The sequence below is a fragment of the Marmota marmota genome, unplaced genomic scaffold (assembly GCF_001458135.2).
Source record: "Marmota marmota marmota unplaced genomic scaffold, marMar, whole genome shotgun sequence".
Classification (NCBI taxonomy): Eukaryota; Metazoa; Chordata; class Mammalia; order Rodentia; family Sciuridae; genus Marmota; species Marmota marmota.
In genome coordinates, this window is record NW_025999863.1 from 3,832,034 (window position 1) to 3,858,113 (window position 26,080).

A 26,080-nucleotide genomic window follows, 5' to 3' on the forward strand; every position below is an offset into this window, starting at 1 on the left:
GGGGGGGTGGGATTTGAGAGAAAAGATGTAGCCATGAGGTGGTACCCACACACAGAGTGGTGCTGGGAGGGACTTCCAGTTGCTGCCACTCAGAGGGAAAGTGGGCTAGGGTCCCAGGGCAGGAGGGAATGGAGAGGGGCAGGGATGTCAGGGTGGGGTCTTCCTCCAGGGGAGCAGGTGTTGGGTGCAGTTCCATCTGGCTGCACAGTAGGCGGGATCCAGATGGCCCGGATCTGATCGGGCTGATCTCCGTAACACGATCCAGGGATGGGAGACTGGGGAAAGGAGAGGAACTGACACCTGCCCCAAGTGCAGGAGGCGGACCTGCTGGACCTCGGACAGAGAGAGAGGCGAACGGGGGCATGCTCTGAACCAGGGCTGGCTCCCTGGTTTGGGCGGCTACATGCTGTAAGGAAGAAAGTGTCCCTGTTTGGGGAAACTCATGCTGCAATGCACAGGGAAGATGGGTGCGGTGGAGGGAAAGGGAGAGAGTGAAGGGAGGGGGGAGAAGTAGAGATACCAGCTTTCCATTACTGTAAAAACAAAAACAAACAAACAAAAACACCAGAAGAATCAGTTATAAAGAGGGAAGGTTGCTTTGGGCTCCCAGTCTTGGAGGTTTCAGTCCTGACTGTCCTGCTGCTCTGGACCATGGCGGAGCCTGTGGTGGAGCACGGCTGCTCACCTCATGGCCAGGAGCAGAAGGGCAGGGAAGAGACGAGGGTCCTGCTCTTTCCGTGGAGGACAGGAAGTCCTCCCACCTGGCCTCACCTCTTAAAGGCTCCAGCCTCCCCCCAAGTGCAGTCCAGGACTAAACCTTTAGCACATGGGCCTTTGGGGAAAATTCCGCTAACCCTCAGCAGCACAAGAGGCAGGAAATGGCGTCACGTTAACAAGTGGTGAATCTTGGCAAAGAGGATGTGGGAGATCTTTGCATTGCTTTGGCAAGTTTTCTGTAACTTTGAAAATACTTCAATACATGACTTGGAGATACATTTTAAAAGCCTCTGGCTGATTTCTAGCCCCCTTACTTCTGTGAGCAGGCATGCCACGGACATCTTTCTCTGAGGACAACTGCCCCATTCTTTCCGGCCCCTGCATGTCTTCCTGTCTGTCCCCTATCACTGGACACTGGGCTGCTGTCACTCCCCCACACTGCAGTGAGCAGCCGTGCACGTCTCCCTGTGCACAGAGCACACCTATCCCTTCAGAGTGCTCCTCTACTGCAGCAAATACCCTCCTGGCGTCTCGCGCAGCGGCACTCACGAAGGCCAGGGTGGGCCAGTCTGTAGACCAAGTGCCCAAGCAGGACACCCCCCACTGCTCGAGCAATCTCAGGAGCCTCATCTCTAAGCATCAACAGTATCATCCTTGGAAAAAAGGAGGACAGTAAAACACGATATTCCTGAAACGCCCCTCTCCATTCCCAAGAAACCTGGCCAAGTGAGGAAAAACAAGAGCAAGCCTGCGCTGGAGTGTCCAGACATGGTCCCCTCCCAGGAATTAGGTGAACCAGGGCTGCCTGTAGAAAGCGGCTCTCTTGCCACAGTCCTTGGAGTGCTGGTCCTACAGGGGCAAACCAAGCTAGGCTGGGGTGTCACTGCTTCTGTAGCCTGACTCATAAACCCCTCTCCCTGGGGCAGCTACGCAGGATACAATGCTGTGGACAGGGCGTGCCCATCCAGCTGGCCCCAGACAGCCACGTGGGATGGCAAAGCAAGCACCAGAGGCACCGTGGGAAACAGGAGCGCCTGTCCAGCCATCGCCACTGGACTTTCTGACAAAGCACCTGTCCAGCCCGTCACCATCAGATCTTCCCCAGAAGCATTTCTCCATAAACCTTACATCTCACAACCCATCTCCAGGTGACATTTTTGCTCTCACAGCAACTACCCTACAGATGTGGACGGTGCCACACGCCCATCTTCACACATTGGCCTGATTTAACCTTGCCTCTCCCTCCCTGGCGTGGCACCTTCAGAATTCAACCCCACATGTGTCCCCACACAGGCCAGCCACACCCTGTTGGCCATTCGCCAGTCTTCACCAAGTTTTGACTGTGTGATCAGCCTCAGGGACATCCTGAGGTCTGACTCCACTGACATGAGCAGGCCATGAGACGGTGAGGGCTCAGGGCAGGGAGACTGGCAAATGCTGCCAACGTAAGGGCCCCTGGGGGCATCACAGGTATTTCAGCAAAGTGAGGCTGGCCTTTTGCTAGCACGGGCAGCTGGTGGGATCCGGGAGCCCAGGACACAGTCATCAGAATCCTCCCAAATCACACTGTTCCAGTTCTTAGGGTACCATGTTTTCTCAAATAATGCCCCCCACATGAAAAGCTTGCAAGGCTGTGAATCTACTCCATGTTACACTTCAGAATCTGCAGCTGTGAGGGGTGCTCAAGGCACCCATAGGAAGACCCTCTGAGCAAGCCTAGAGGTGAGACCTGAACCCAGAGCTGTGACTGCTAAGGTCAACCTGTGTGGTCATAAACAGTACCCACAACTGCTGGTGGCCAGCTATTCCTGTCCCTCAGCCCAGATCTTTGCCTTGGATAGAGGAGCAAGGGTGGCACAAAATTCAACACCCACTCTGAAGTGTAGACATGTAGACCAATAAAACCAGAGTTCAGAAATGAAACACCACTTTTATGACCAACTGATTTTTTTAATATTTATTTTTTAGTTTTCAGCGGACACAACATCTTTCATTTTTATTTTTATGTGGTGCTGAGGATGGAACCCAGCGCCCCACACATGCCAGGCAAGCGCGCTACTGCTTGAGCCACATCCCCAGCCCCTGACCAACTGATTTTTGATAAAGGTGCCAAGGCAGTTCAACAGTTCAATGGGGGAAAGGATGGACCCTTCAACTAATGGTGCTGGAATAATATGTCCATAAGGGGGAGAAAAAAGAATTTAGGCCTTTACCCCACACCATACACAACTTGAGATACATCATAAACCTCAATGCAGAAGCTGAAATTATAAAACTTCCAGGAAAAAGTTATAGAAAATCTTGATGCCCTTGGATCAAGTGGAGATTTCTTAGACATGATGCCGACACACAAATTATGAATTAAAAGAACTGACAGAACCAGGCTGTACCGACATCAAAGTCTCTTGCCCCTCAAAAGATCCTGACAAGAAAACATCAACTTGTGGGCTGGGGCTAGGGCTCAGTGGTAGGGTGCTCATGTAGCATGAGTGAGGCACTGAGTTCCATCCTCAGCACCACATAAAAATAAAAGATAAAGGTATTATGTCCACCTACAACAACAACAACAAATATATATATATATATATATAAAAATATCAATTTGGAAAAGGAAATCCTGAAGTATTAAAAGAACCAGGCAAATGTTAACAAAAACTTGCTGGCTGAATACATAATGAACTCTTACCACTCAACAATGAAAAGAACTTCATCTCACTGGAAAAAAATGAAGATGATGGAAAACACTGTAAAGACACCAGGTGTTCTCTGATGGTGAGAATGTAATGAGTGCTATAATCGATATGACCATATGGTCTTCGCAACCGCTTTGAACGTTTTTAGTTGGATCCAAATATATCCATGATTCAAACTTATTTGGTTTCTACAGCCAACAGTTTGCCATATAGATACTTTACACAGTAGCATGAACCAGGAACCTGGTGCACCTGAACTTAAAGGGAGGAAATCACAAATGGGGGGAGGTAATGTGCAACTACACCTGAAAGTCATTTCAGTATAACATCGTCATTATAATGATCTTGTTTAAAAAGACAAATGACTCAATTTAAAGATGGACAAAGGATTTGAATGTGTTTCTATAAAAAGATAATACAACTGGCCAATAAATACATGAGAAAATGCTTGACATCCTTAGCCATTGAGACTACTTCACTGCTCTAGCCTTGCTGAAATCATTTTTTTTTGGGGGGGGGGGTTTGAACCCAGGGGCACTTAACCTCTGAGCCACATTCCCAGCCCCGCCTTTTATATTTAGAGAGCCTCTAAGTTGCTGAGGCTGGCCTTGAACTTACAATTCTCCTCTGTCTGCCTCCTCAGCAGCTGGGATTTCAGGTGTGGCTACTGCGCCCAATTTACCTTTGCTAAAATTCTTAAAATGTGATGGCTGACGGCAAGTCAAGGAGGTGGAGGAATGGGGACTCTCTCCTATGCTGTGGGAATGCAAAGTGGCCCAGCCCTTTGGAAGTTTATTGAAATGTTAAAAAATGGAGGTACTACAAGGCCCAGCAATTCAGCTCCTGGCTACAAAAGACAAACAAAAACAACTCTGTACCCAATGGCAGGAGGACATGGGAGGGAATCCCATGGTGAGCCAGGAAGCCAGCAAAGGGAGGGGCTACTTTCACAGCTCAGGAAGACCTGTCTCAGGGCTTCACTAGCCTCACCTGGATGTCCCGAGGACACGCCCCCGGTGACCTGACCACTTCCTACTAGGTGCTGCCTCTTAGAGCTTCCCTCACCTCCCACACTGGGGACCAAGCTGCCACACAGGGACCCTTGGGGTACAAACATCTGAACCATGGTGGCAGGACTGGATGCTCTGGCCATAGGAACTCCCAGTTCCCAGTCCAGGAGGCCCCATAATCTCAAGTTGACCACATGGTCCTGCGGCAGTCAAGAAAAGGGCTTGTGTCCAAGAGCTGCTGGCTCAGCAACCTACTAGCCAATGTAGAAGGCTGATGTTGCCGCTGCTGGCCCCAGAACCACACAGTTTCTGACAGGGTCCACCCTGGCTCTGCCCCTCACACGACTCACACCCAAATCAGTCATGACCAGTGGAATCTGACCATGTCCAGAACCTTCCCTGCGTGAAGTTCTGGAGAAGGGAGATTTTAGCTTCCAGCCTCTGCTGTGAGAGTGGGGCTAGGTTTTGTCTTCCTCCAGGACATACTTCATATTCCTCGAACCTGTACTTCTTACTGTTCACTGAACTACATCCAATACATCATCTTCTGTGCCTGGCTTCTTCCACTGCGTGACTCCATCTGCAAGGTACCAGCAGCTCCTTCCTTTTTTTGGTACCAGGGATTGAACTCAGGGGCACTCGACCATGGAGCCACAGACCCAACTCTATTTTGTATTTTTATTTAAAAACAGGGTCTCACTGAGTTACTTAATGCCTTGCTATTGCTAAGGCTGGCTTTGAACTCGCAATTCTCCTGCCTCATCCTCCCGAGCTGCTGAGATTACAGGCATGTGCCATGGTGTCTGGCATCTCTTTCCTTCTTAATGGCTGAGTAGTGGTCCCTTGTTGAGCTGTACCACCTGTGTCCATATGCACATCTTCTTTGGAGAAATGTTTGCTCAAATTCCTTGTCCATTTAAAAACTGGGCCATTTTTAATTTTTTCAGTTGTAAGGGTTCCTTATGCATTGTAACAAAATCCCTTGTGCTTTTTTAGTTGCTAGTTTTATAATATAGTTTGATTTGGGTTAAGATAAGACCTTTTGCTTAAATCTTTTTTTTTTTTTTGTAACTTTGAAACCAACTTGTCAAGTTTCATAAAAATTCTTGAATTCTTGGACTGGGGCTGTAGCTCAGTGGTAAAGCACTTGACTCATGTGTGAGGCACTGGGTTCAAACGTCAGCACCACATAAAAATAAATATATTGTGTGTTCACCTACAACTAAAACATTTTTTTTTTTAAATTCTTGAATTCTTTACTGACAATGTATTTGGGGGGCACTAGGAATGTAGAGGTGCTGTGCTTTCCTAGCATGCACAGGCCCTGGGTTTGATCCCCAGCACTGCCAAAAACAAAACAAAAAATCCATATGTATTGATTAATCTGAAGAATATTGAGTTTTCCCATTTGTTACATTCATTAATATGGTATCTTTTCCAAACTTTTAGCATTTTATCCATAACTATCCTGTACAATTTTTGGTCAACTTAATTCTGGCTACTGTTTGTCTGTTACAGCTGAGGTTTTCCTTCTTTTGGAGATTCCTGGGTGGTTGTGCTGGCACATGAGAAAGCTATTGGTACTTCTATGATTACGCCTGCAACACGCACTGATCTACTTCTCAAAATGCAGAGGCTTTTACAAAGATGAGCATATCCGCAAACAATTTTTGCTTCCTTTTCAATCTTGATTCCTCAAGAAAATACAAATGGCCAATTACATTGTCGAAGGGGGAAAAAAAAGGTCCACATCAGTAGAGGGATCCACACGTTTCCTGCAACAACTCTTGCTGTGGCCTTGATCATTTCACAGCTATTCTTTGAGAAATGACAAGAAGCCACTTATTTCAGACGAGATCGGGCGCATTCAGGGTGGTATGGCCGTAGACAAGAAGCCACTTATTTCAGAAATGCCTTTTGAATTTATTTTTTAATTGTAAAATATATCTAAAATTCTTTTTATGTATTTTTTATCATTTATGTATTTTTATCATTATTTTGTATCATTTTAACCATTTTGTAAGTGTACAGTTCAGTGGTACTAAATACACTCTCCTGGTTGTGCAGCCATCCTCACCACCCATCTCCAGAACTTTCTCATCTTTCCCAACTAACTCTGCCCCACTCAACACTGACCCCACTGACAACACTTCTCCCGGCCTGGCATCCACCACGCCGCTTTCTTTCTTTGGAAACAGGCCACTTTAAACTTCCTGAGTGGGGTCAGAATATCTCTCTCTCTGTGACTGGCTTACTTCACTCCACAATGTCCTCAAGGTCAGCCACGCTGCAGCAGATGTCAGAATGTCCTTCCTGTCCTAACACAGCTCACTCATCTTTCCCTGTAGCAGTGGCCACCAGCCACCAACGTGAGTGTACAGCTCCCTCCAAGCCTCTGCTCTGGTCCTCCTGGCCACACTCCAGCGGTGGAACTGCAGGATAAGATGGCCATCCTCTGCTAAGAACCAGGCAGGCTTTTAAGTGACTTCTCGGTTTGCCAGGCTCAACAACCTCCACCAATATTTGCAAACTAACTGAACACACTTTAGGAGCCTGTTATTCTAAGTACGGACCCCACCTGGTGGACAAACTAGTTCAGGGGCTCCAAGCCCTTGTCAGACTCGGCCTCATGGGGGCCAGGGCTCTCTGCTTGGCCTCTGGGATGCCACACCTCCCTCACTGGCTTCCTCCTTTCATTCCTCCCCAGGCTCCTTGTGAACCTTTTCACTCAAACAGTGAACAGCAGCGACTCCATTCCCTCCAGCTGCCAGACCTAAGCCCAAGACCCTGCCCCAGCTCCTCCCTGGGCACCATCCCCTTGGGGACCTTTGCCTAGGGGTCATGGTAGAAGTCCTCTTACAGTGAACCTCTCTTTGTCCTCCAAGACTAGTCTCTGTAAAGGGACAGTGATCCAGGTTGCCATCATGGCCTTGGGCCATAGAACCAAGTGATGTCACAAGGGTTGGCCATCAATAGCAATGTTCTAGACATCCAGTCTGGACACTGCTTGTCGTCCTGTGGCTAGAGTCGGGAGGGTGCAAAGCTGACAAAAAGAAGGTGGATACAGGAGTAAGCACGAACCTGCCAATGGCAGAGAAGGGTGAAAATGTGTTGTGGGTGGGAAGCAGGGCTTGGGGGCCATGTGGATCCCCGCTGCTCCCAGGATGGCCCAGGCAGCCCAGTGAGTGGGGGGTGGTCACAGAACTAGAAAATGGCTTTTCACTAAGGTGAGCCCCCTTCTCCCCCCATGCCAGCCCCAAGGACCTTCATGAGGCATCCCCTCTTCTAAAGGCTCCCGCTGCAGCTTTCCTGGGCCAGCTCCCACCCACTCCGGAGGGAAGCCTTCCCTGGCCGCCCCGTGACCAGGTGAGAGCTGGGCCTCTGGGCGGGCCCTGTGAATGCCTGTGTGTGTGTCTGCCCAGGCCCAGCAGCCAAGACGCCCCCTGAGACCCTGGGAAGGGAGACAGAGGCGCTCTGCACACCATGTCCTCCCGCAAGAGTCAGAGGGCAGCACAGAAGCACCCTCTCCACCCAGAAAGTGAAAACAAAGGTTGGGGTCGGAACCCCGGGCGAGGGGAGGCCTTCGCAGCGCTGGCGCCCTGGGGTTGCTGACCGTGCCTCCAAGAAGGCTGCCCGGGAGGGGAAGCGTGGCAGTCCCGCCGCCTGGAGCCCAAGGGAGGGCCTACGGGCCTCAGGCGGCTTCCCCCTGGGCTCTGCCCTCGGGCCAGGGCGTCTGCCCACCCCGCCGCCCTGCCCTCTCCTGCCTCCCCGTGCGCCCCTGCCTTTCCCGTCCAGGCTCCGTCGGCTGCCCTCCCCTCCCTCCGACCCGCGATCTCTGCTCGCCACTGGGGGCCCAGGACACACCTTGGCCCGCCCGCAGGCCAAAACTACTGGACCTCGGAGCGCCACGGCCAGGTGCAGCTGCGGCTGGAGAAGAACTCGCTGGACTATGAGGCGCCGCTCACCGTGCACGACATGGTCATGGACACGGCCATCAAGTACGCCGACTACATCGCGCTGGGCTCCAAGCACAGGAACGGCTGGCACACGCTCACCTACATCGAGTACTACGAACAGTGCCGGCGCGCCGCCAAGGCCTTCCTCAAGGTAGGTCCGCGCCGCGCCTGCGCGCCGCCCGCCTCTCTGCTGCGCCTGTGCACCGAACCCCTGCGCCTGCGCGCCGCTGCGTCCCTCCCGCGCCTGCGCGGCGTCTCTCTCCACCGCGTGCTGCTCCGAGGCCGCCTCAGAGCTCAGGATTGAGAGCCTAAGGCTTAGGATCTGGGTTCCAGGCCTAGTCCCGTTAGCCCCTCTGTGCCTCGTTTTCCCCATGTGAAACCACCATGTGAAACTCAGGGATTGTCTATTAAAAAATAAACAAATATATGCAAGATATATTTACATATAAAATGTTTTATGTTATACATACATGAAATGCGTTTTATATCTTATGCAAAAAATAAACTCCACAACGAAAATAGTAAGAAGTTATACTCATGTATAACTAATTAGAACAAATAAAAAGTTTTCATGTTTTATATATCATACATAAAATAATGTGCATATGTTGTATGTGTAGATATATAATATGGATATTTATATATTTATATGTATATATGTCTATTATACATTTACATATGTGAACATAATTTTATACATATTTTATATATTATATGTGTATATTTGTTTTATATATTATGCATATATTTCTTTTTTAAAATATTTTTTAGTTGTCAATGTACCTTTATTTTATTTATATGTGGAGCTGAGAATCAAACCCAGTGCCTCATGTATGCTAGGCAAGTGATCTACCACTGAGCTACAACCCCCGCCCTATATGTCTATTTCTATGTGTTTGTATTGTGTGTGTGTGTGTGTGCATATTTATTTATTTATTTATTTATTTATTATTTTTAGATGTAGATGGAAACAATACCTTTATTTTATTTATTTGTTTTTATGTGATACATACATGAAATGCATTTTATATCTTATGCAAAAAATAAACTCCACAACTAGAATAGTGAGAAGTTATACTCCATTTATACTCCACTTGCCAGGGGTCAAACCCAGTGCCTCATGCATACTAGGCAAGCGCTCTACCATTGAGCCACAACCCAGGCCCCTTATTTATTTATTTTTAACAGTACTGGGATGTAGAATGCCCAAACCCAGGAGCATTCTACATTTTAAGACAGGGTCTTGGAGCTGGGGTCATAGCTCAGTGGTAGAGCACTTGCCTAGCATAGGTTTGATTCTCAACACCACTTAAAAAATAAATAAATAAAACAAAGGGATTGTGTCATCTATGACTAAAAATATTTAAAAATTAAAAAAAAAAAAAGACAGGGTCTCATTAAGTTGTCCAGGCTGGCCTCAAACTTACAATCTGTTTGCTTTAGCCTCCCAAGTAGCTGGGATTATGGACATGTATCACCAGGCCCAGCTGTATTAATATACATTATATGCAAAATATACTATGGTTTATGTATTATGCGTATATAGCATATATCTTACACACATGAATGTTTTATATATTCCACTTATAAGTATATTTTAAATATGGGCTGTGGCTGTGGCTCAGTAGTACAGCAGTTGCCTAGCATGTGTCAGGCACTGGGTTTGATTCTCAGCACCACATAAAAAATAAACAAATAAAGTAAAGGCATTCTGTCCATCTACAACCACCAGAATTTTTCTTTTAATAAATGAACACATATCTTAAATAGGTCTAATGTATTCAATATATCATATGTTTATATGTTGACATTATACATTTGATTCTTGTATACTAGATTAATATACACTGATGTTTCATGTAGAAATATATGAAACACTCCAGAACCTAGTTCTTGGTGGGGGCGGGACTTGCATGCCTGGGTAGCTCCCCACACACTGGACTTGGCACTGCCATCAGCTGTCATTCTGAGGATGGTTGTTACTGGGTCTCTTCTCAGGTCTTTCCTGACTGTCCTTGTTCTTAAAACCCACCTCCCTATGCCCTCTGCGACATGGTTCCTTTGTCACTGCCCAGCCCTCATGGCCGCCGGATCCTGTGGTCATTTGTGTTTAGTTGGTCTGTCCCATGAGGATGAGAAGTGGGGACTGCCTTGCTCTGGCACAGCTCCCTTCTGGTGTGTGTTGATGTATGAACACCCGTTTTTCAGGTTAGGAAAGGGACCCGAGTGATGCCCACTCAACACAATCAATAGCTGCAGTAGGTGACAGTGATCTGTGACCCAGAGGAAACTGGGGCAGAAAAGGGATTAGAAAGCGCCAAGGACGTGGTTGAAATTTTAAAATATGATGGCCATGGAGAGAGTCTCGGTGACAGAAGGTGACATTTCAGCAAAGACCACAGGAACTGGGGAAAAGAGCCACGGAGGAAGGAGCAAAAGCCCTGAGGCAGAACTGTGTCTGGCGTGTTGGAGGCTCAGCAAGGAGCCCCTGTTGGAGCAGAGGAAAGGGGAGGCAGGTGGGGGAGTAGGGCTGGTCCTGCGGGGCCTTGTGGGCTACAAAGAGGACTTGGACTTTAACGCCAGGAGGTGGAAGCTGTGGAGGGCTAGCTGTGAGACTTTGGGCAGAGAAGAGACAGAACTTGGCTCAGATGCCCACTGTACCCGCTCTGGCTGCTGTGGGGAGGAACGCAGGGAAAGCAGTCAAAGTGGAGATGAAGATACTTTGGCAGAGATGGAGGACAGGAGGAGTGATCAGATTTGAAGGTGGAACCAACAGAATTTTCCGTGGGTTGGGTGTGTCAGACAATGAAAGGCACTGAGAGTGACCAAGACTTCTCACCTGCGCATCATGGAGGTGGAGCCAAGGTCAACTGAGACTGTGGAAGGGTGAGAGGAGGGAGCAGGCATGGGCGGGGAGACATCAGCATTGCCACTGTGCTGTGTGGGGTCTGGGCGAGGAAGCAAAGACAGGCTGCTGTATCCAGGGGTCTGGGGTGGAAAGGAGAGACCCTGCCCAGGTCCGATGGGACCACCTGCTCAGTCCCCAGCCAGGGAGTGGAGCCCCGTGTGTGCCCTGTTGGATTGTCAGTCATGTGCGCAGGCAGAGCTTGACCGCCGGCCATCCACACCAACATTTTATCTGAGAAGGTCAAAACAATTCAAACCTAACAACCGGGAGCCACCAAAACCTCAGCCTGGGGGTGGGGAGACTGAAATGACGACACTGTGTCACTGAGAAGTTGCGTTTGACATCGTAGGGAAATAGCTGAAGGCCAGGAGAAGGGCCAAGATGCGTGGTGTGTGGACACAGTCAAGTTAGGAGAGCAGAGCGCAGAGTGGCCTGGCTCCACAGAATTTTCAGCATAAAATGCCAGAGCATGTTGTCAGTATCTTCTTGAGCTTCCTTAATCTCTGGGCTGCTGGGCTTTGGGTCCAGAACATGCTCTGTGGTGGACCCTTGTCTGGGCCGGCGGTATTCCCTCCCGCAAGTTGTGACAGCCAAAAATGCTTCCAGGTGTCACCAAATGTCCCAGGGGGCAGAATCACCCTGGTCATGACCCCCATGAGTATGTGGAAGCTGGTCTGTCATGAAGGCTGTCTTAGGAAAAAAGGACCAATGTTCCTCCGAGTGGGGATCCCCAGATTCTGGGCTCCCAAGCTTCCGGGCAGGTTGGGCGTGGTGACAGCCAAGCCCATCTGTGCCTGACAAGCTGTCCCTCCTCCAGCTGGGCCTGGAGCGCTTCCACAGCGTGGGGATCATGGGGTTCAACTCTGCGGAGTGGGCCATCGCCAGCATCGGAGCCATCATGGCAGGGTAAGGGGTACTGGTCTCTCTCCTGAGCCATTAAGGAGGAAGGCCACCAGCCCTCCCCCTTGTAGATGGTGGGGGTCTCATGGCAGAGTCCCCAGGACAGGGAGCTGACCTCCACTCCAGCTTAGGCTGTGCTCAGTGGGATTTGTCTAAGTGCCAGTCCCGAGCTCAGCTCACCTTCCAGACACTCTCTCCCCAGCAAACTCACACACCGCCTGTGACGACCCTCTCCCTCCCCTCCTCCAGGAAGCCTTCCCTACCTCCCAGTCCTCAGGATTCCCCCCACACTGAGCCCTCCCTCCACCAATCCCGAACACTGGGGGAATCCCTTAAGGACAGGCCCAGGCTTGGGCCATCCTTGAGTCCCACCTTCAGGGTACATCATGGTGGTTGGGGTACCGGGGACTCCCAAGAACCTTCTAGTTCTCCAGAGCACTCCCCAGCAGGCCTTCAGCTCCTGGATTCTGCTTCCAGAGGTTTCTCTGTTGGCATCTTGTCCACCACCTCCCCAAAAGCTTGCCAGGTCATCGCTGAGAACACGGATATGGACATCTTTGTGGTGGACAATGACAGGCAGCTGCAGAAAGTCACCCAGGTTAGTGACACTCTGGCCTGCGAAAACCAGGAGGCACACCAGGGGACACAGTGCAGGCAAAGGCACGGGCCTCACCCAGTAATGAGGGGAGTCCCATGTGTGTCCCATGAGTGGACATGACGTGCCACTCACCATGGCATTGTATAAGTGTAGTCACTGCCTCTAGTTCCAGAGCATTGTCACTGCCCTGAAGGGACAGTCACTCCCCAGACCTGGAAGCCAGCCATCCATCTTGTGTTTAGGGATTTGCTTTTGCAGATTTGTCACCTAAATGATATCATGCAACCAAATCCACGGTGGGGGATCTGACTGTCCACAGTGCGAGGCTGAGCGGCAGCGAGGTGCTCTTAGGCAGGGGCTCTGAGACCTTGCTCCCTGCTCTGGGTATACACCCAAAAGATTGGAAAATAGGATCTTGAAGAGAGATCTGAACCCACCCCGAGTCACAGTGGCATGATTCATAAGTATTCAGGAGGGGGAAGGAACCCAAGTGTCCATCAACAGATCAATGGACAAATTCAGAGTGTCCAGCCAGACCCTGGAGTACCACTCAGCCGTGAGAGAGGACAGGCTCTGACACACATTGCAGCACGGGTGGACCTTGAGGACCTTGCACTCGGCAAGAACAGAACCAGAAGGACACTGGGTGTGGCTTTACTTATGTGAAACATCTAGGATATACAGATCCATGTAAAAGGTGGCTTCGTGGTCACCAGGGCTGAGGAAGGGGAATGACTGCTAATGGGCATGGGGTTTCCTTTTTGGATGAAGGAATGTTCTGGAACCAGGTCATATACACAGCATTATGAATGTGCTCCTGACTTCGTCTGCTTTAGAATGGTTCAGGGTGGTACGATCACACGTTATTTTGCCACATTAAGGACATGGGGGACCCCCTCTTCACTTCTAGAAGAAGCCCCGGACAGCAGGAGCCTGGGGGCTACTTGCTTCCATGCCCTGCTGAGCGCAGTGTGCTTTCCAGATCCAGAGCTACCTGAAGCATCTGAAGGGCATCGTGCAGTACAAGGATGAGCTTCAAGTGGAGCAGGAGAATCTATATTCAGTACGCCCCAGCTGGGGAGGGCAGGGCAGGCAGCCACAGCTGGCCAGGGACCAAGAGCCCCAGCCTCTGGCCTGGAGCCGAGGACACTGGGCTGTGGGAGACACTGGGGCCCCTTCCAGGGGCTGCCTCTGGCCCCAAGAGCCTAACCCACAGACCTCTCTGCAGTGGAAGGAGTTCCTGAACCTTGCAGGAGACATCTCAGATGAGAAACTTGACCGGGTCATCGACTCCCAAAAACCCAACCAGTGTTGCACCTTGGTCTACAGCATGGGGTCCACGAGCCTCTCAAAGATTGTGATGCTCAGCCATGACAACGTGAGTGATCTGCCTGGAGGGGGCTGGAACCTACCCGCCTGTCCCCAGCTGGCCATGTGGCTACTCCTGGGGATTGAGACTAAAACAGCCTGCAGGTGACTAGTCAGTTGCCCTTCAGATCACCTGGACCACGGCGGCCACCGTCCAGAGCCTCTGTTATAAGTGTCCCCCGGAAGGGCAGGAGGTCCTGGTGAGCTACTTGCCACTCAGCTACATCAAGGCCCAGATTTTCGACATGTGGGTGGCCATCTTGGTGGCGGGGACACTGTACTTTGCCCCACCAGAGGCTGGGAGAGTGGGTATGATTCCACGTCCCCCCGGAGCGGTGAGTGGCCTCCTCTCTCCCCCCTTTCTCTTCCCGCTTCTTCCCTCCCTCGAGGTCGGTGGCTAGGGAGGGCTCCCTGGGTGGGGGGCTCGGGCCAGAACAGAAATCCTCACCCTGCACCCCCTGGCTGTGCGGGCTCGGCCCTTCCCCTTTCTGGGCCTCAGTTTTTCCATGTGCAAGGCACGGGGGGTGGAGCAGACGTCAACCAATGTCACTGAGCGTGACAACATGTGGCCACCACTTGGGCCAGAAGGGCAAGTGCAGGCAGCTGGACTGAAGCACCAGGAGCAGAGTGGACACGCCCTCAGGGCTCTGGGCTAGTGAGCTGAGCCAGGTCCACCGCGCGCGAGAACAGCAGCCTAGAAAGGAAGGGAATTCTGTGGGGTGCCATGGCCAGGCCCATCATCCCAGCGGCCCGGGAGGCTGAGGCAGGAGGGTTGCAGGTTCAAAGCCAGCCTCAGCAACTTAGTGAGGCCCTAAGCAACTCAGGGAGACCCTGTCTCTAAATAAAATATAAAAAAAAAAGGGACTGGGATATGTCTCAGTGGGCAAGAGCCCCTGGGTTCAATCCCTGGTGCCTGGTACCAAAAAAAAAAAAAAAAAAAAAAGGAAGGGAATTCTGACACCTGGTGCAGTGTGCGCAGACCTTGAGGACAGTATGCTCAGTGAGAACCGGTCACAGAAGGACTCACCCTGCAGGACCCACCCACAGGAGGTCCCTGGAGTCTCCAGATCCACAGACAGGAAGCAGCACGGTGGGAGCCGGGGCTGGGGTGTGGTGTGGTGGTGAATGGGCAGTTTGGGGAGATGAGATCACTCTGGAGATGGATGGTGGGGACAGCTGCATGGGCATGTGACTGTGCTTTTGCCACTGAACCTAGACCTAGTTAATGAGGCTGGGCGAGGTGGCAAGTGCGTGTGGTCCCAGCTGCTCGGGAGGCTGAGGCAGGATTGCTTGAGCCCAGGAGTTCAAGGCCAGCCTGGGCAGCACGCTGAGAACCCCATTTCAAAAAAAAAGAAGGAGAAGAAAAAGAAAAACAGGTTAACATGGTGAATTTTGTACACTATTAAAAACAAAAGCACAGCAGGTCCCCAGCACAGGAGGTGAGACTCCCTTCCTGATGCGCCCGTGTGAACACAGAGGTGCACGTTGCCATCAAGCGTCACACTAACTGCCCTGGGACCACAGTCTGCAGACCTCCAGGGAAGGAGCGAGGAGTGGACAATTTCAGCTTTCTGGGCCAAGAGATCAATTAATGGTGTTTGTAGACTTAGGGAAAGAATGTGTTTTCACAAATTTCTTGAGGGGAAAAAAGGCAAGTTTTTATGGACATGAACATTGGAATTTCATGTCGTTTTCATTGTCACGGAGCCCTCCTGGGGGTGTGCTAGGGATGGAGCCCAAGACCTGGCGCCCAGCCCCTGTGTGACAATTTTCTTTTAAAATTTAAAGAGTAATTAATTTTAAAGAATTAATTTAAAACCTTTAAAAGAGCCAGGTGCAGTGGTGCACGCCTGTAATCCCAGTGGCTTGGGAGGCTGAGACAGGAGGATCACAAGTTCAAAGCCAGCCTCAGCAATGGCGAGGCACTAAGCAACTCAGTGAAATCCTGTCTCCAAATAAAATATAAAATAGGGCTGGGATGTGGTTCAGGGGTTGAGTGCCCCTGAGTTCAATCTATGGGGCCAAACAAACAAAACGTTTAGATGATACACAGTTGTCAGTGTTTCTGGATTCAGCGTGACCATTCAATCTGTGGATCCCATCCGGGCAATCAGCATTCGTATCGCCTTATGCACTGACCATTTTTGTGTTGGGATCCTTAGGCAATTTTTTTGTTTGTTTGTTTTTGGTTTTGTACCAGGGATTGAACCCAGGGGCACTCAACCACTGAGCCACATCCCTAGACCCTTTTAGTTTTTGAGACAGGGTCTTGCTAAGTTACTTAGGACCTCACTAAGTGCTGAGGGTGGACTCGAACTTGTGATCCTCCTGCCTCGGCCTCAAGAATCATTGAGATTGCAGGCACACGCCCCCGTGCCCAGCTCTTCTAGCAATATTTTAAAAGTACATACATAATGGCCTGCACAGGTGCCAGTGACCCTGGGTTCATCTTAATCAGTGTCTTGCTCTCCATCCTTCTCTACTAATATTCTGGTTGAGGTCATGGCAGAATCTTTCTTGGTAAGAGAAGACTTTAGGGGCTGGGGGTATAGCAGCGGTAGAGCGTTTGCCTCCCATGTGCAAGGCCCTGGGTTCAATCCTCAGCACCACATAAAAATAAATAAATTAATTAATTAAATAAAGTTATTTTAAAAAAGAGAGAGAGAAGACTTTAAAATGTTGCAAAATCAGTTTATCCCGCCTCCACTGCCCCCAGCCTCCACTGCCCCCGCCCCACCCTCCCCTGGCCTCGCTCTGTGTGTCGCGTGCTTGTCTCTCCCCCGTCTCAGCCTGGCCCTCTCCTCTTGGCTTGCTCTAGCCCTGTGCCCGTCTCTGTTTGGAGCTCTGTGTCTTTCTCCCTCCCTCTCTGTTTCTGTCTCTCTTCCTAGCACCATCTCTGAATGTCTCTGTCTCTCTCTCTCTCTCTGCCTCCCTGCCTCTATCTCTTCACTCTCTCCATCTCCTCCTTTCCCCTTCCTTCCCTCCCTCCCTCCCTTTTCTCTTCCCCCTTCTCCGCCCCCCCCCCCCCGTCTGCCCTCACTGCCTCCCTATGACGGCCTTGGGCCTTCACAAGCCCTCCTGGCTGCATCTCCATCCCTATGCCAGGGCAGATGCTTCTGGAGCCCACTCCTGCTCTGGATGTGGCCACCACTCTGTCCCTATATCCTTCCAGCCCTACCCCAGCTCCTAGCCACCATCCTCAGGCCGAGAGTTCCAAATCTGTAGCCCTAGGGTGGATGGAGGGCTGGACGTGGGCAGTGCTGTCCAGTTGGGGAACCAGCATGGCACCCCATCCTGTCCCATGCAGGGCTTCCTGATGGACATGCTGCAGGAGGTGCAGCCCACCACGTTCTACGGCACCCCATGGATCTGGGAGAGGATGCTGGACAACCTCAAGACCAGCCAGCTGGACTCCTCCACCTTCCGCCGGAAGCTGGACTGCTGGGCCATGAAGCTGGGGCTCAACACCAACAAGAAGAGGATGTTTGAGTGAGGCTGGGCACCCGCAGGGATGTGGGGTGGGCGGCCGAGGCCACGCCAGGCTCCCGTGGGTGTGCTTCTCCAGGCAGGTGCATCCCCCGCTGTGCTTCCGCTTGGCCAAGATGCTGACGTTCAACAGAGCCAGGAAGTTCCTGGGCCTAAGTCACTGCGAGCAGTTCTTCAACATTGGCCTGGGGCTCCCCACGGCCACCCTGGACTTCTTCCTCAGCCTGAACATCCCCATCTTTGAGCTCTATGGCCTGTCCGAGGGCACGGGCATCCACACCCTCTCCAGCCACCAGGCCTTCCGGCTGCCAAGGTGGGTTCTGGCGAGGACCTGGATGCACCCGGGGCTTGTGCAGTTCCCGAGTATGGCTGTCACCCCAGCCAGCCTCCCATCTAAGGAACATCTGTCCCGAAGTACATGACCAGTACCCTTTCTGGGTCCGGACCCGAAGCCCTTTGGGTTTGTTTTTGATTTGAAAATCATTATTATTGTGTTTACTAAAGGTAAAAATAGTCATCTTTGACTGCTGTCTCTATGAGCTGCTATTAAAAGTGACCTCCAAGCACAGTAACCCAGGACAACATCTCATAGTTCCTGTGGGTCAGGAATCTGGGAGCTGCTTCCTAGGTCCTGAGTTTGGGGACAGGCTGCTGGCCAGGGCCATCTCTCCCAAAGGCCACTGGAGCTGGAGGGTTCTCTGCTGAGATGACTCCCTGGCAGGCTGAAGCTGGAGGCCCCACCCAGCTTCTTGCTGGCTCTTATCAGGAGGCTTAGTTCCTTTGCTATGTGGCCCTCACCCCAGGGCTGCTTGAGGTTCCTCCTGACATGGCAGCCAACTTACCTCAGAGCAAGAGATCAAGGTGAAAGGCATGATGTCCTCTGGGACTAGGGCTCTGAGAGTGGCCAGATTTAGCAAAAAAAAAAAAAAAAAAAACCAAAAAAACAGGACATCCAGTTAAGTTTGCACTTTAGATAAACAGTGAATCATTGTTTTAGTATAAGTATATCCTATGTACTATATGGGCCATTCTTATACTAAAACCAAAATTTGCCTAACATTCAAATTTAAGCATGTGTCTTATATTTGATCTGACCTTCGAAGTGGCACTTGGTCAGTTCTGCCACATCTCTCCAGCCATGGGAGACACCAGACCTATCACCATGGGGGAGGGGTTTCACAAGGATGTGAACACCAGGAGGCACTGGGACCTTCACTGTCCCAAAGGGGCTCACGGGGGAGGTTTAGCAGGGGATTTGGGCAGTAGTTGTTTCATGGCAGCTCCTGGGCTGGGCAGAACCCTGTACTGCAGGACCCGTTCTGGGTGGGTGGCTGACAGGGGCCCTCCCAGCTGCAGGGCACTGAGGGTGGCAGGTCCTGACCTCAGGTCGTCCGTCCGAGTGGAGGGGGACGCTCTGGGGCTCGGCCTGGAGCAGGTGCAGCGCAGCCTGCTGGCCGTCCCCTGGAGCGGTGCAGTGCGGTCTGCTGGCTGTCCCCCACCCTGCCGCCTCAGCCTTCGTACCTTCACATTTTTTCTCGTTGGCTTGCAGGTGGCAGGCCTCTCACTGTGTCCTCAAGTGACCAAAAAAGAAAAAAAAAAAAAAAAGCAGGAGTGTTCTCTGCAGCCTCTTCAATAAGGGCACTAGTCCCACCTTGGGCCCCGCAAGTCCTGATCTGACCCAGTCACCTCCCACCCCGTCTGCAGGGACCACCCCGAGGAGTCCGGGTTTTAGCATGTGAATTTTGCCAGAAAGGGCACAGTTGGGGCCTCAGCGATGAGCACCTGGCCACTGCTTGGCCCCAGCTGAGTGGTCCAGCTGGGTCTCCTGGGAGAAAGCAGGGCAGGGATGGGGGTGCCCGCATGTCCTGGTAGGAACCTGGAGCTTGGGGAGGCGAAGGGCCAGGTCTCCAAGCAGCTGAGCAGCAGGAGAGCCCCCTCCTGCCCCAGTATTCTGGATCCTACTTCTCCTGCATGGAAACCCGCAGCAGCAGCTGGCCCGCCCTAGAGGCGTCTTGCTGTGTCCCCTGGGCTGGGGGCCATGAGATCACACTGGCAGTCTCCCTTCAACCTTGGCTCTGTGCCTTGTGGGACTCTAGGTCCCAGAGGAAGCCAGGAACCCTTAAAAGGGGCGGCGCACAGGGTGTGGCACCTGGCAGCGTCTGACCACCCCCCTCCCCTCCAGCTGTGGGAAGGGGCTCCCCAACACCCACACCAAGGTGAAGAAGGAGAACGAGAAGTGCATTGGGAACATCTGCATCTGGGGCCGGAACATCTTCATGGGGTATCTCAATGACAAGGAGGGCACCCAGAAGATGATGGACTGCTACGGCTGGATGAACACCAGGGACCTGGGCTGCTTGGATGTTAATGGCTTCCTTTATGTCTTGGGCAATGTCAAGGGTGAGGCAGGGTTGGGCCTGTGGGGCTGCCATGGATGGTGGTGCAGGTGGCATACAGCACAAGGCCACTTAGGGCCAATACTGGGCTTGGAGGCAGGGCCCCCCTTGTGTGCCTGGGCTGCTGTTCTGCAAGCAGGGGCTGCTGTGGGACGGTGTCTCCTACCTGATCTGCTGCGTTGGCCTCCACGGTGGCCGACTGGATGTGGCTTTTCAGAGTTGACCCTCCTCCCTCCCACATGTAGACCTCATCACCCTGAGCTCAGGGGAGAAGATCAACCCCCGCCCCATCGAGGAGCGGGTGAAGATGCATATCCCCATCGTGCGCCACGTCATGGTGGTGGGCCAGGATGCCCCGTACCTGTGTGCCCTCCTCACACTGAAGGTGCCTCGGACAGTCTGGGATGGCGGCTGGTTGGTGGGAACTGCTGTCCTGTTGCAGGAAGAGGAAATCGAGGCTCAGAGCTGGGGGGGTGACTTGTCAGTCCCCAGCACGGAGGGCACCCCTGGCTCTGAGGGCAGCGGAGCCTGGTGTTTGTCCTATGGCCTTTCTCAGAGTGGGTGGAGGGCCACTGCTCAGGGATGCCTGGTCCAGGACCTCGGCCACACTCCGATTGTAGGGGAGAGTGGGCTCTGGGGACCGGAGGTGCTGGCCTCCGCAGGGACAGGGACTCCCCCGGAGAGCAGCATCCCAGCCACGCCAGGCTCGCCCTCTCCAGGAGGGGAGCCCTGCACACAGGGGACATCCCCTCCCTCCTCCTGGAGGCAGCCAGGACCTGGGTCTGGGAGTGAGTGCTGTCGCAGTGGATGGGCTGGGTGGAACAGGACAGACGGTCTAGTGACCGGTGACCCACGGTGGCCAGCCCCTGGCCTGGTGTGGTGGTGGGTGTGGATGGTTGGGGGGCAGCCTGACCCCGGCCCCCTCCACAGTGCCAGATCAACTCAGAGACTGGAGAGCCCCGCACAGCACTGACCAGCGAAGCCGTGGCTTTCTGCCGGAAGCTCAAGAGCCAGTCCACCAGGCTGACGGACATCCTCCACAAACGCGACCCCGTTGTCATGGAGTTCATCAGCCAGGGGATTAAGGCTGTGAATGCAGGGGCGCCCTCGGAGAGTGCCAGGATCATCAAGTGGGCCATACTGGACACAGACTTCTCCGTGGGTGGCGGGGAGCTCGGTGAGCAGATGGTGGGCCGTGGTCCTGGTTGGTCACTGGCCTGCCAGCTCCTCAGACATGGGGGATAGGCCTTGACCAGCAAAACCTCCCCAGCCCCGTGCGTGTGTGGGATGCAATGAGGAGGCTCCTTTCCCCAGGGCTTCCTCTGGAATGGAAGAGGCGCTGCCCCCAACGCTGCACCCCACCCTGCATGTGTCCACATCTGATCCAGACTTTTGGTGCAGTCTCCACCTGAGAGTGTCCATGGAGTCTGGATTTTGTCCTTGAAGTGTGCCCCAGGGGTCATTTGCATCCTAGGACCTTGAACACTTTTGTCAGAATGCTCCAGATCTCAGGGTGGGGTCCCCACACCTGCCCCCTGGTTCCCTTCCGCTGGCTCCCAGTAGAGCCTCCAGCTCCCCAGGACCCGCCCTCTACACCCTGGAGCCGCTCGCCCTGCTGCGTGGGGGCCTCCCAGGGGCAGGTCCACTTCATACCTCTGCTCTGTCACAGGAATCACGGAAAGACTGAAGAGGGTGGCGGTGGCCAAGATGTACCAAGCGGAAATCAATGACTTCTATGAGGATTTTGGTTAATGACCAGGAGGCTCTGCTGGGCTGCCTTCTCCGCGGGTGGCCTGACCCCTGCCTCTCTCCCTCCTGTTGACAGTCCAGGGCTGATTCCCAGAGGAAGGGAAAGTGCCTGTAGTGAGGCCGGTTTGAAGGAAACTGGCTCTCTCTGGACAAGTGCTTTACAGTTTCATAATAAACTTGGTTCGCTAGGGCGGCTCTCAGCTGGGACGATCCTGCCCCCGGGGCATCCTGGGTGGTGTCTGGGCACCTGTGTCTGTCAGCCTGGGGAGCTGATGGCCTGGAGTGCTCAGCAGGAGGAACTGCCCGCCCAGCTCTGAGATGTCTCAGTGCTGAGAGGGACCCTGAGCTCAACCAAGTCCTCACTCTGGCTTTGAGTGGAGGTCCTGGGAGACTCAAAACTGCTGCAATGGAGCCCACAGGCTTCTTGCTTTACTCTCAAAATGATTCATGTGAGAAGCCACTGAGGGGCAGCTAGAGACTGGCTCCTCCACAGACAGGGGCCACTGCTGTGTGCCAGTGCCCGAGGCACAGGTGCTGGGTGAGCCTAGGTGCAGGGAGGAGAGGACACCCAGGTTCACACACTGTACTCATGAGGAACACTTAGGGGACTCATGGTTCAAATGGTGCACATTAAACCCCACCTAGAACCCAACCATTAGAAGAGATGTGGAAATGAGCTCAGAGCCAGGCACGGTGGCCATGCCTGTCATCCCAGTGAGTTGGGAGGCTGAGACAGGAGGATTGCAAGGTTGAGGCCATCCTTAACAACTTAGTGAAAGCCTGTCTCAAAATGAAAAATAAGCAGGGCTGGGGGTGCCAACCTCAGGAGCTCAGATCCAAGACCCTCCCCCAAAGCTGCATTAGTCTCGCAGGAAGGGCAGGGGCAGAGGAGGCTGCAGCCCTCATGTTGGGACTGCAACTTTTGGCTGTTGACTAGGAGAAAGGAGGACACATGCTCCTCGAGTGATCCAGGGCTCAGCTGTGTCCTGTCCTCCGGCTGCCACCTGCTGACAAGTGGTCTCCATCCATGGCTGCTACTGGGGGCGGGGTAGTGGCAGAGGGTATTGCCAGCAGTGCTGCTCGCTGGGTAGAGTGAGAGCTCTGCTGGGTTCCATCAACAGGCTGGCTGTCACCTGGACTCCTGCCAGGGGTGCCTCTGCCCCCATTTTCTTTTCCCGCCACCTCCACCTCCCTATTCACCTCCTCACCCAACCATGCGCCTCCATCCTCTGAAGTCAGGCTCCCCTTGCCACCTGCTTCCAAGGGGACAGCCGAGCAGCAGCAAAGGCCACGTGCACCCCGGGGGGCTGCGTCTGCTTCTCCAGGATGCAAACCCGTCACACTGTCGACCCCACCTGCAGCCCACTAGGCTTGGTGCCAGCCTTCCCTCCCTCTCCTGGTAGTGGGTCTACAGGCACGGGGACGAGAGGACTGTGCACCTTGTCCCGGGACACCACATGCATGCAGAGGGCTGCTTTCTCATCTGACTTTATTTCACTTTTTTTTTTTCTATAAAACTCCTCCATAATTTCACAATTTAACCAAAAAAAAAAAAAAAAAAAAAAAAAGTTTAAAATTCAGGACAAACAATCCTGTAACTCATTACAAACACAATTCTCCTTATTCCTTTTTCCCAGGAGTTGGTCTCAGGCCGATTAAGTGTCCCAGTTCCTCAGTTCCTAGAGACATATTCTGGTAAAAACCCTTGCGGGTGAGAAAGGCTTGGACACCCTTCGCTGTCCAGCATCGGTTTACATTTTGCTCAGGAGAAAGTGAAACACAGGGATTTGCACCAGAGCAGGTGGCTTTAACATGAGACACATGGCAGTCACAGAGTGCCGGGCCCTTCCTATGGAAGCGTCCCCAGAGCCCAGCGGGGGTGGGGAGCAGCAGGAACCCTGTAGTCAGGTCCTGGCTGCCCGGCACCTCCATTGGTGGCCACAGGGCCAGTCCTGGGCCCATAGCAGCTCCAGGGGACAGTGGCGAGGCCTTCCGGTCAGAGGAGGTAACTGAGAAATGGGTCGAAGCTTCCGGAGGCCACGGAACTGCAGGAAGGACTGGACGCTGCTGCCGAGGGCAGGCAGGAGGGCTTCCCACATTGCTGTGAGGACCGGACAATCCCACCAAGGAGAAAGAACGGCCCCTTGGGCTGAGGGCCCACTGGTGACCTGCTGCTTCTGCACCGAGGACTGAACAGCTGCCATCTTCCCAGCAGCCTATGCAGGGCCGGTCTGTTCTGTCCATGTCTTGGAGTGTTCCCAGAGAAGGAGACGTCCCACTCTGTGGAGTACTGGTGGCCTGCCCTCCTCCTTTTGAAGGCAGTGGGCAGGAAAGTGAGCGCGGGAGAGTCAGTGCTGAGGCTTCCTCTGAGTTCCTGGCCTTTCCCCGAGAATCTGGGGCTCTCCCCAGCTGGAGCTGGGGTCCCCCCAGGGAGTGTTCAGGTCTGCTTGACAGGCAGACCCAGAGCGAGGACAAGACGAGGGACCCTGCCGCCTCCTGTGTCTGAACATCAGCAAGCATCTCGAGATGGAGACGCCCACCACGGGCTGGAGAACTGGGGGCCACCGCAGGCCCAGTCCTCCTTCCCACGCCGTGTCAGGGCGCGAACACTGGAACAGACTCTGAAGCTGGGGGTCGGGGTGTGGAGGAGCTCTGGATCAAGGTCTGGGAAAACCCAGAGTTGGCTGACTACAAGGGCTCCGGGCCTGGAAAGGCGGGCCGGGCAGAGCTGGACTGGCTCGGTCCTTGGAGAATCCCAGGTGCACAGTTCAGCCTCCAGGCGGCACCCAGGGTGAACCGCAGCCATGGAGGCGGAAGTCGCACGAGGAGAGGAGCCTGAGGCCTATGCCCGGTAGGGTCCACACCCCAGCCACAGGCTGAGTGCACACGCACCTCCAAACCACAGACTATCCCGTCTTATTTGGCAAAAGCTCATTTTTTTTTTTTTTCAAAGTTCGAAGACTTGATTAACAGAAGGGGAGGAAGAGAATCCTACAGGAGGAGCAGCCCAGAGGCTAAGCGTCTGTCCCTAGAGACTGGGTACCCACCTGAGGAGCTGCCAGGGAGGGGCAGCTCCCCCAGTGCCCTAAGGACTGGCCGCCCCGTGGTCATGTTCACTGGCTCTGGGAGCCCCGGTAGGGGGGCAGCGGCATCCTTGGACCCACAAAGTGGGGGTTCCTCTGTGCCCTGGGAGGCCAGCCGGCAAGAAGACCCATGGAGACATCTTAACCTATAAGCCCCACCTTACCCCCCCACCCCCCACGTGCACCGTGGCCACAGAAACGCACATTGGAAACTGCTTCTGGACACACAGCGCGCACATATATATACTATACATAGAGCTGCACAGCACGGAGGCCTGGCACAGTGAGGGCCCACACAGGACGCAACGCCGGCTGGCACAGAGGGCAGCGTGGCCCAGCCTGGTGCAGACACAGACAGAGCCTCCCCAGGTCCCAGGCAGGCTGCGGAGGTGGCCCCAGCTGCTCAGAGAGGCCCAGACAGAGAAAAGGCGGCACACAGCCCCCATGGAGCTGGGGACAGAGCCACCATTTGTTTAGGGGGCTGGTCCCTAGGTCGGATGAGGGGCCCTCAGTCATACACATTCCATGGAATTTTCTTCCTCTTTCGGGAGCGAGGCCCAGCGCTGCCTTCAACATAAACCGCATTCTGAGGGGAGCCCGGGTGATGGTGCACATGAGGCTGGGAGCCGCAGCACTGGCCCGACCCCTGGGCGCCAGGTTCCCAACAGGGTGGTGGGTGGCAGGCTGGAAGCCACCCAGAAAAGTGCAGCTGGCTGTGAGGGCTGAGGGCAGGGTGGTCACTAAGGCAGTGCTGCGGGCGGGCAAGTCAAGAGAGAGGAAGGCAGGCAGGGCCTGGACATGGCCTCCCAGGACCCTGGTGGTGGGGGCCTGGCACCTGGCCCAGGGTCATGTGGCCACGGCCTCCAGGTAGCTCTGCAGCTTGCGCACGGTCGTCTCGTCCAGAGAGAAGAGATCGAAGTCAAAGGTGGTATTGGTGACATTGAAGTGGCCAGTCTCCTCAATCAGGTTCACGATCTGCAAGGCAGAGGCAGGTGGCCTTGGGTCAGGAGGCTGAGGGTAGGGTGGCCCCGTAGACCCCCAAGAAGGGAGGCTCCGGGGTAGGGTGCTCGTGCCCCACCCTCACCAGGCAGTACCTGCTGCAGCACATTGCGCTCCCGCAGTGCCATCAGCCTCCGGTGCAGCTCCACCAGCTCGTCTGTGTAGGCCTGGGAGGGCGGGAGCCTCAGCGCAGCCCCCCAGCCCGCCCGCCCCACCT

At 53.4% G+C, this 26,080-nt stretch overlaps 2 protein-coding genes across 2 annotated transcripts in view; one reads left to right on the forward strand and one right to left on the reverse strand.

Annotated features, from left to right (window-relative positions):
• The first annotated feature begins 7,584 nt into the window (after window positions 1-7,584).
• On the forward strand, window positions 7,585-21,450 carry LOC107157463 (long-chain-fatty-acid--CoA ligase ACSBG2-like). The gene is made up of 13 exons (XM_015503842.2): window positions 7,585-7,601; window positions 7,675-7,786; window positions 8,216-8,527; window positions 12,102-12,190; window positions 12,662-12,782; window positions 13,765-13,845; window positions 14,011-14,160; window positions 14,279-14,485; window positions 17,458-17,639; window positions 17,716-17,949; window positions 19,819-20,036; window positions 20,278-20,417; window positions 20,963-21,450. Exons 1-13 carry the CDS (start codon window positions 7,585-7,587, stop codon window positions 21,275-21,277), a joined length of 2,178 nt encoding a protein of 725 aa, XP_015359328.2. The 3' UTR covers window positions 21,278-21,450.
• A 1,841-nt stretch (window positions 21,451-23,291) lies between these two features.
• Window positions 23,292-26,080, reverse strand: part of Mllt1 (MLLT1 super elongation complex subunit) — a 60,002-nt gene continuing 57,213 nt past the window's right edge. The window contains exons 10-11 of the mRNA XM_015503843.2: window positions 25,959-26,078; window positions 23,292-25,839 (exon numbers count right to left, since the gene is read on the reverse strand). Coding sequence (XP_015359329.1) covers window positions 25,711-25,839; window positions 25,959-26,078 — 249 coding nt within the window. The 3' untranslated portion in view covers window positions 23,292-25,710. The remainder of the gene's footprint in view (window positions 25,840-25,958; window positions 26,079-26,080) is intronic.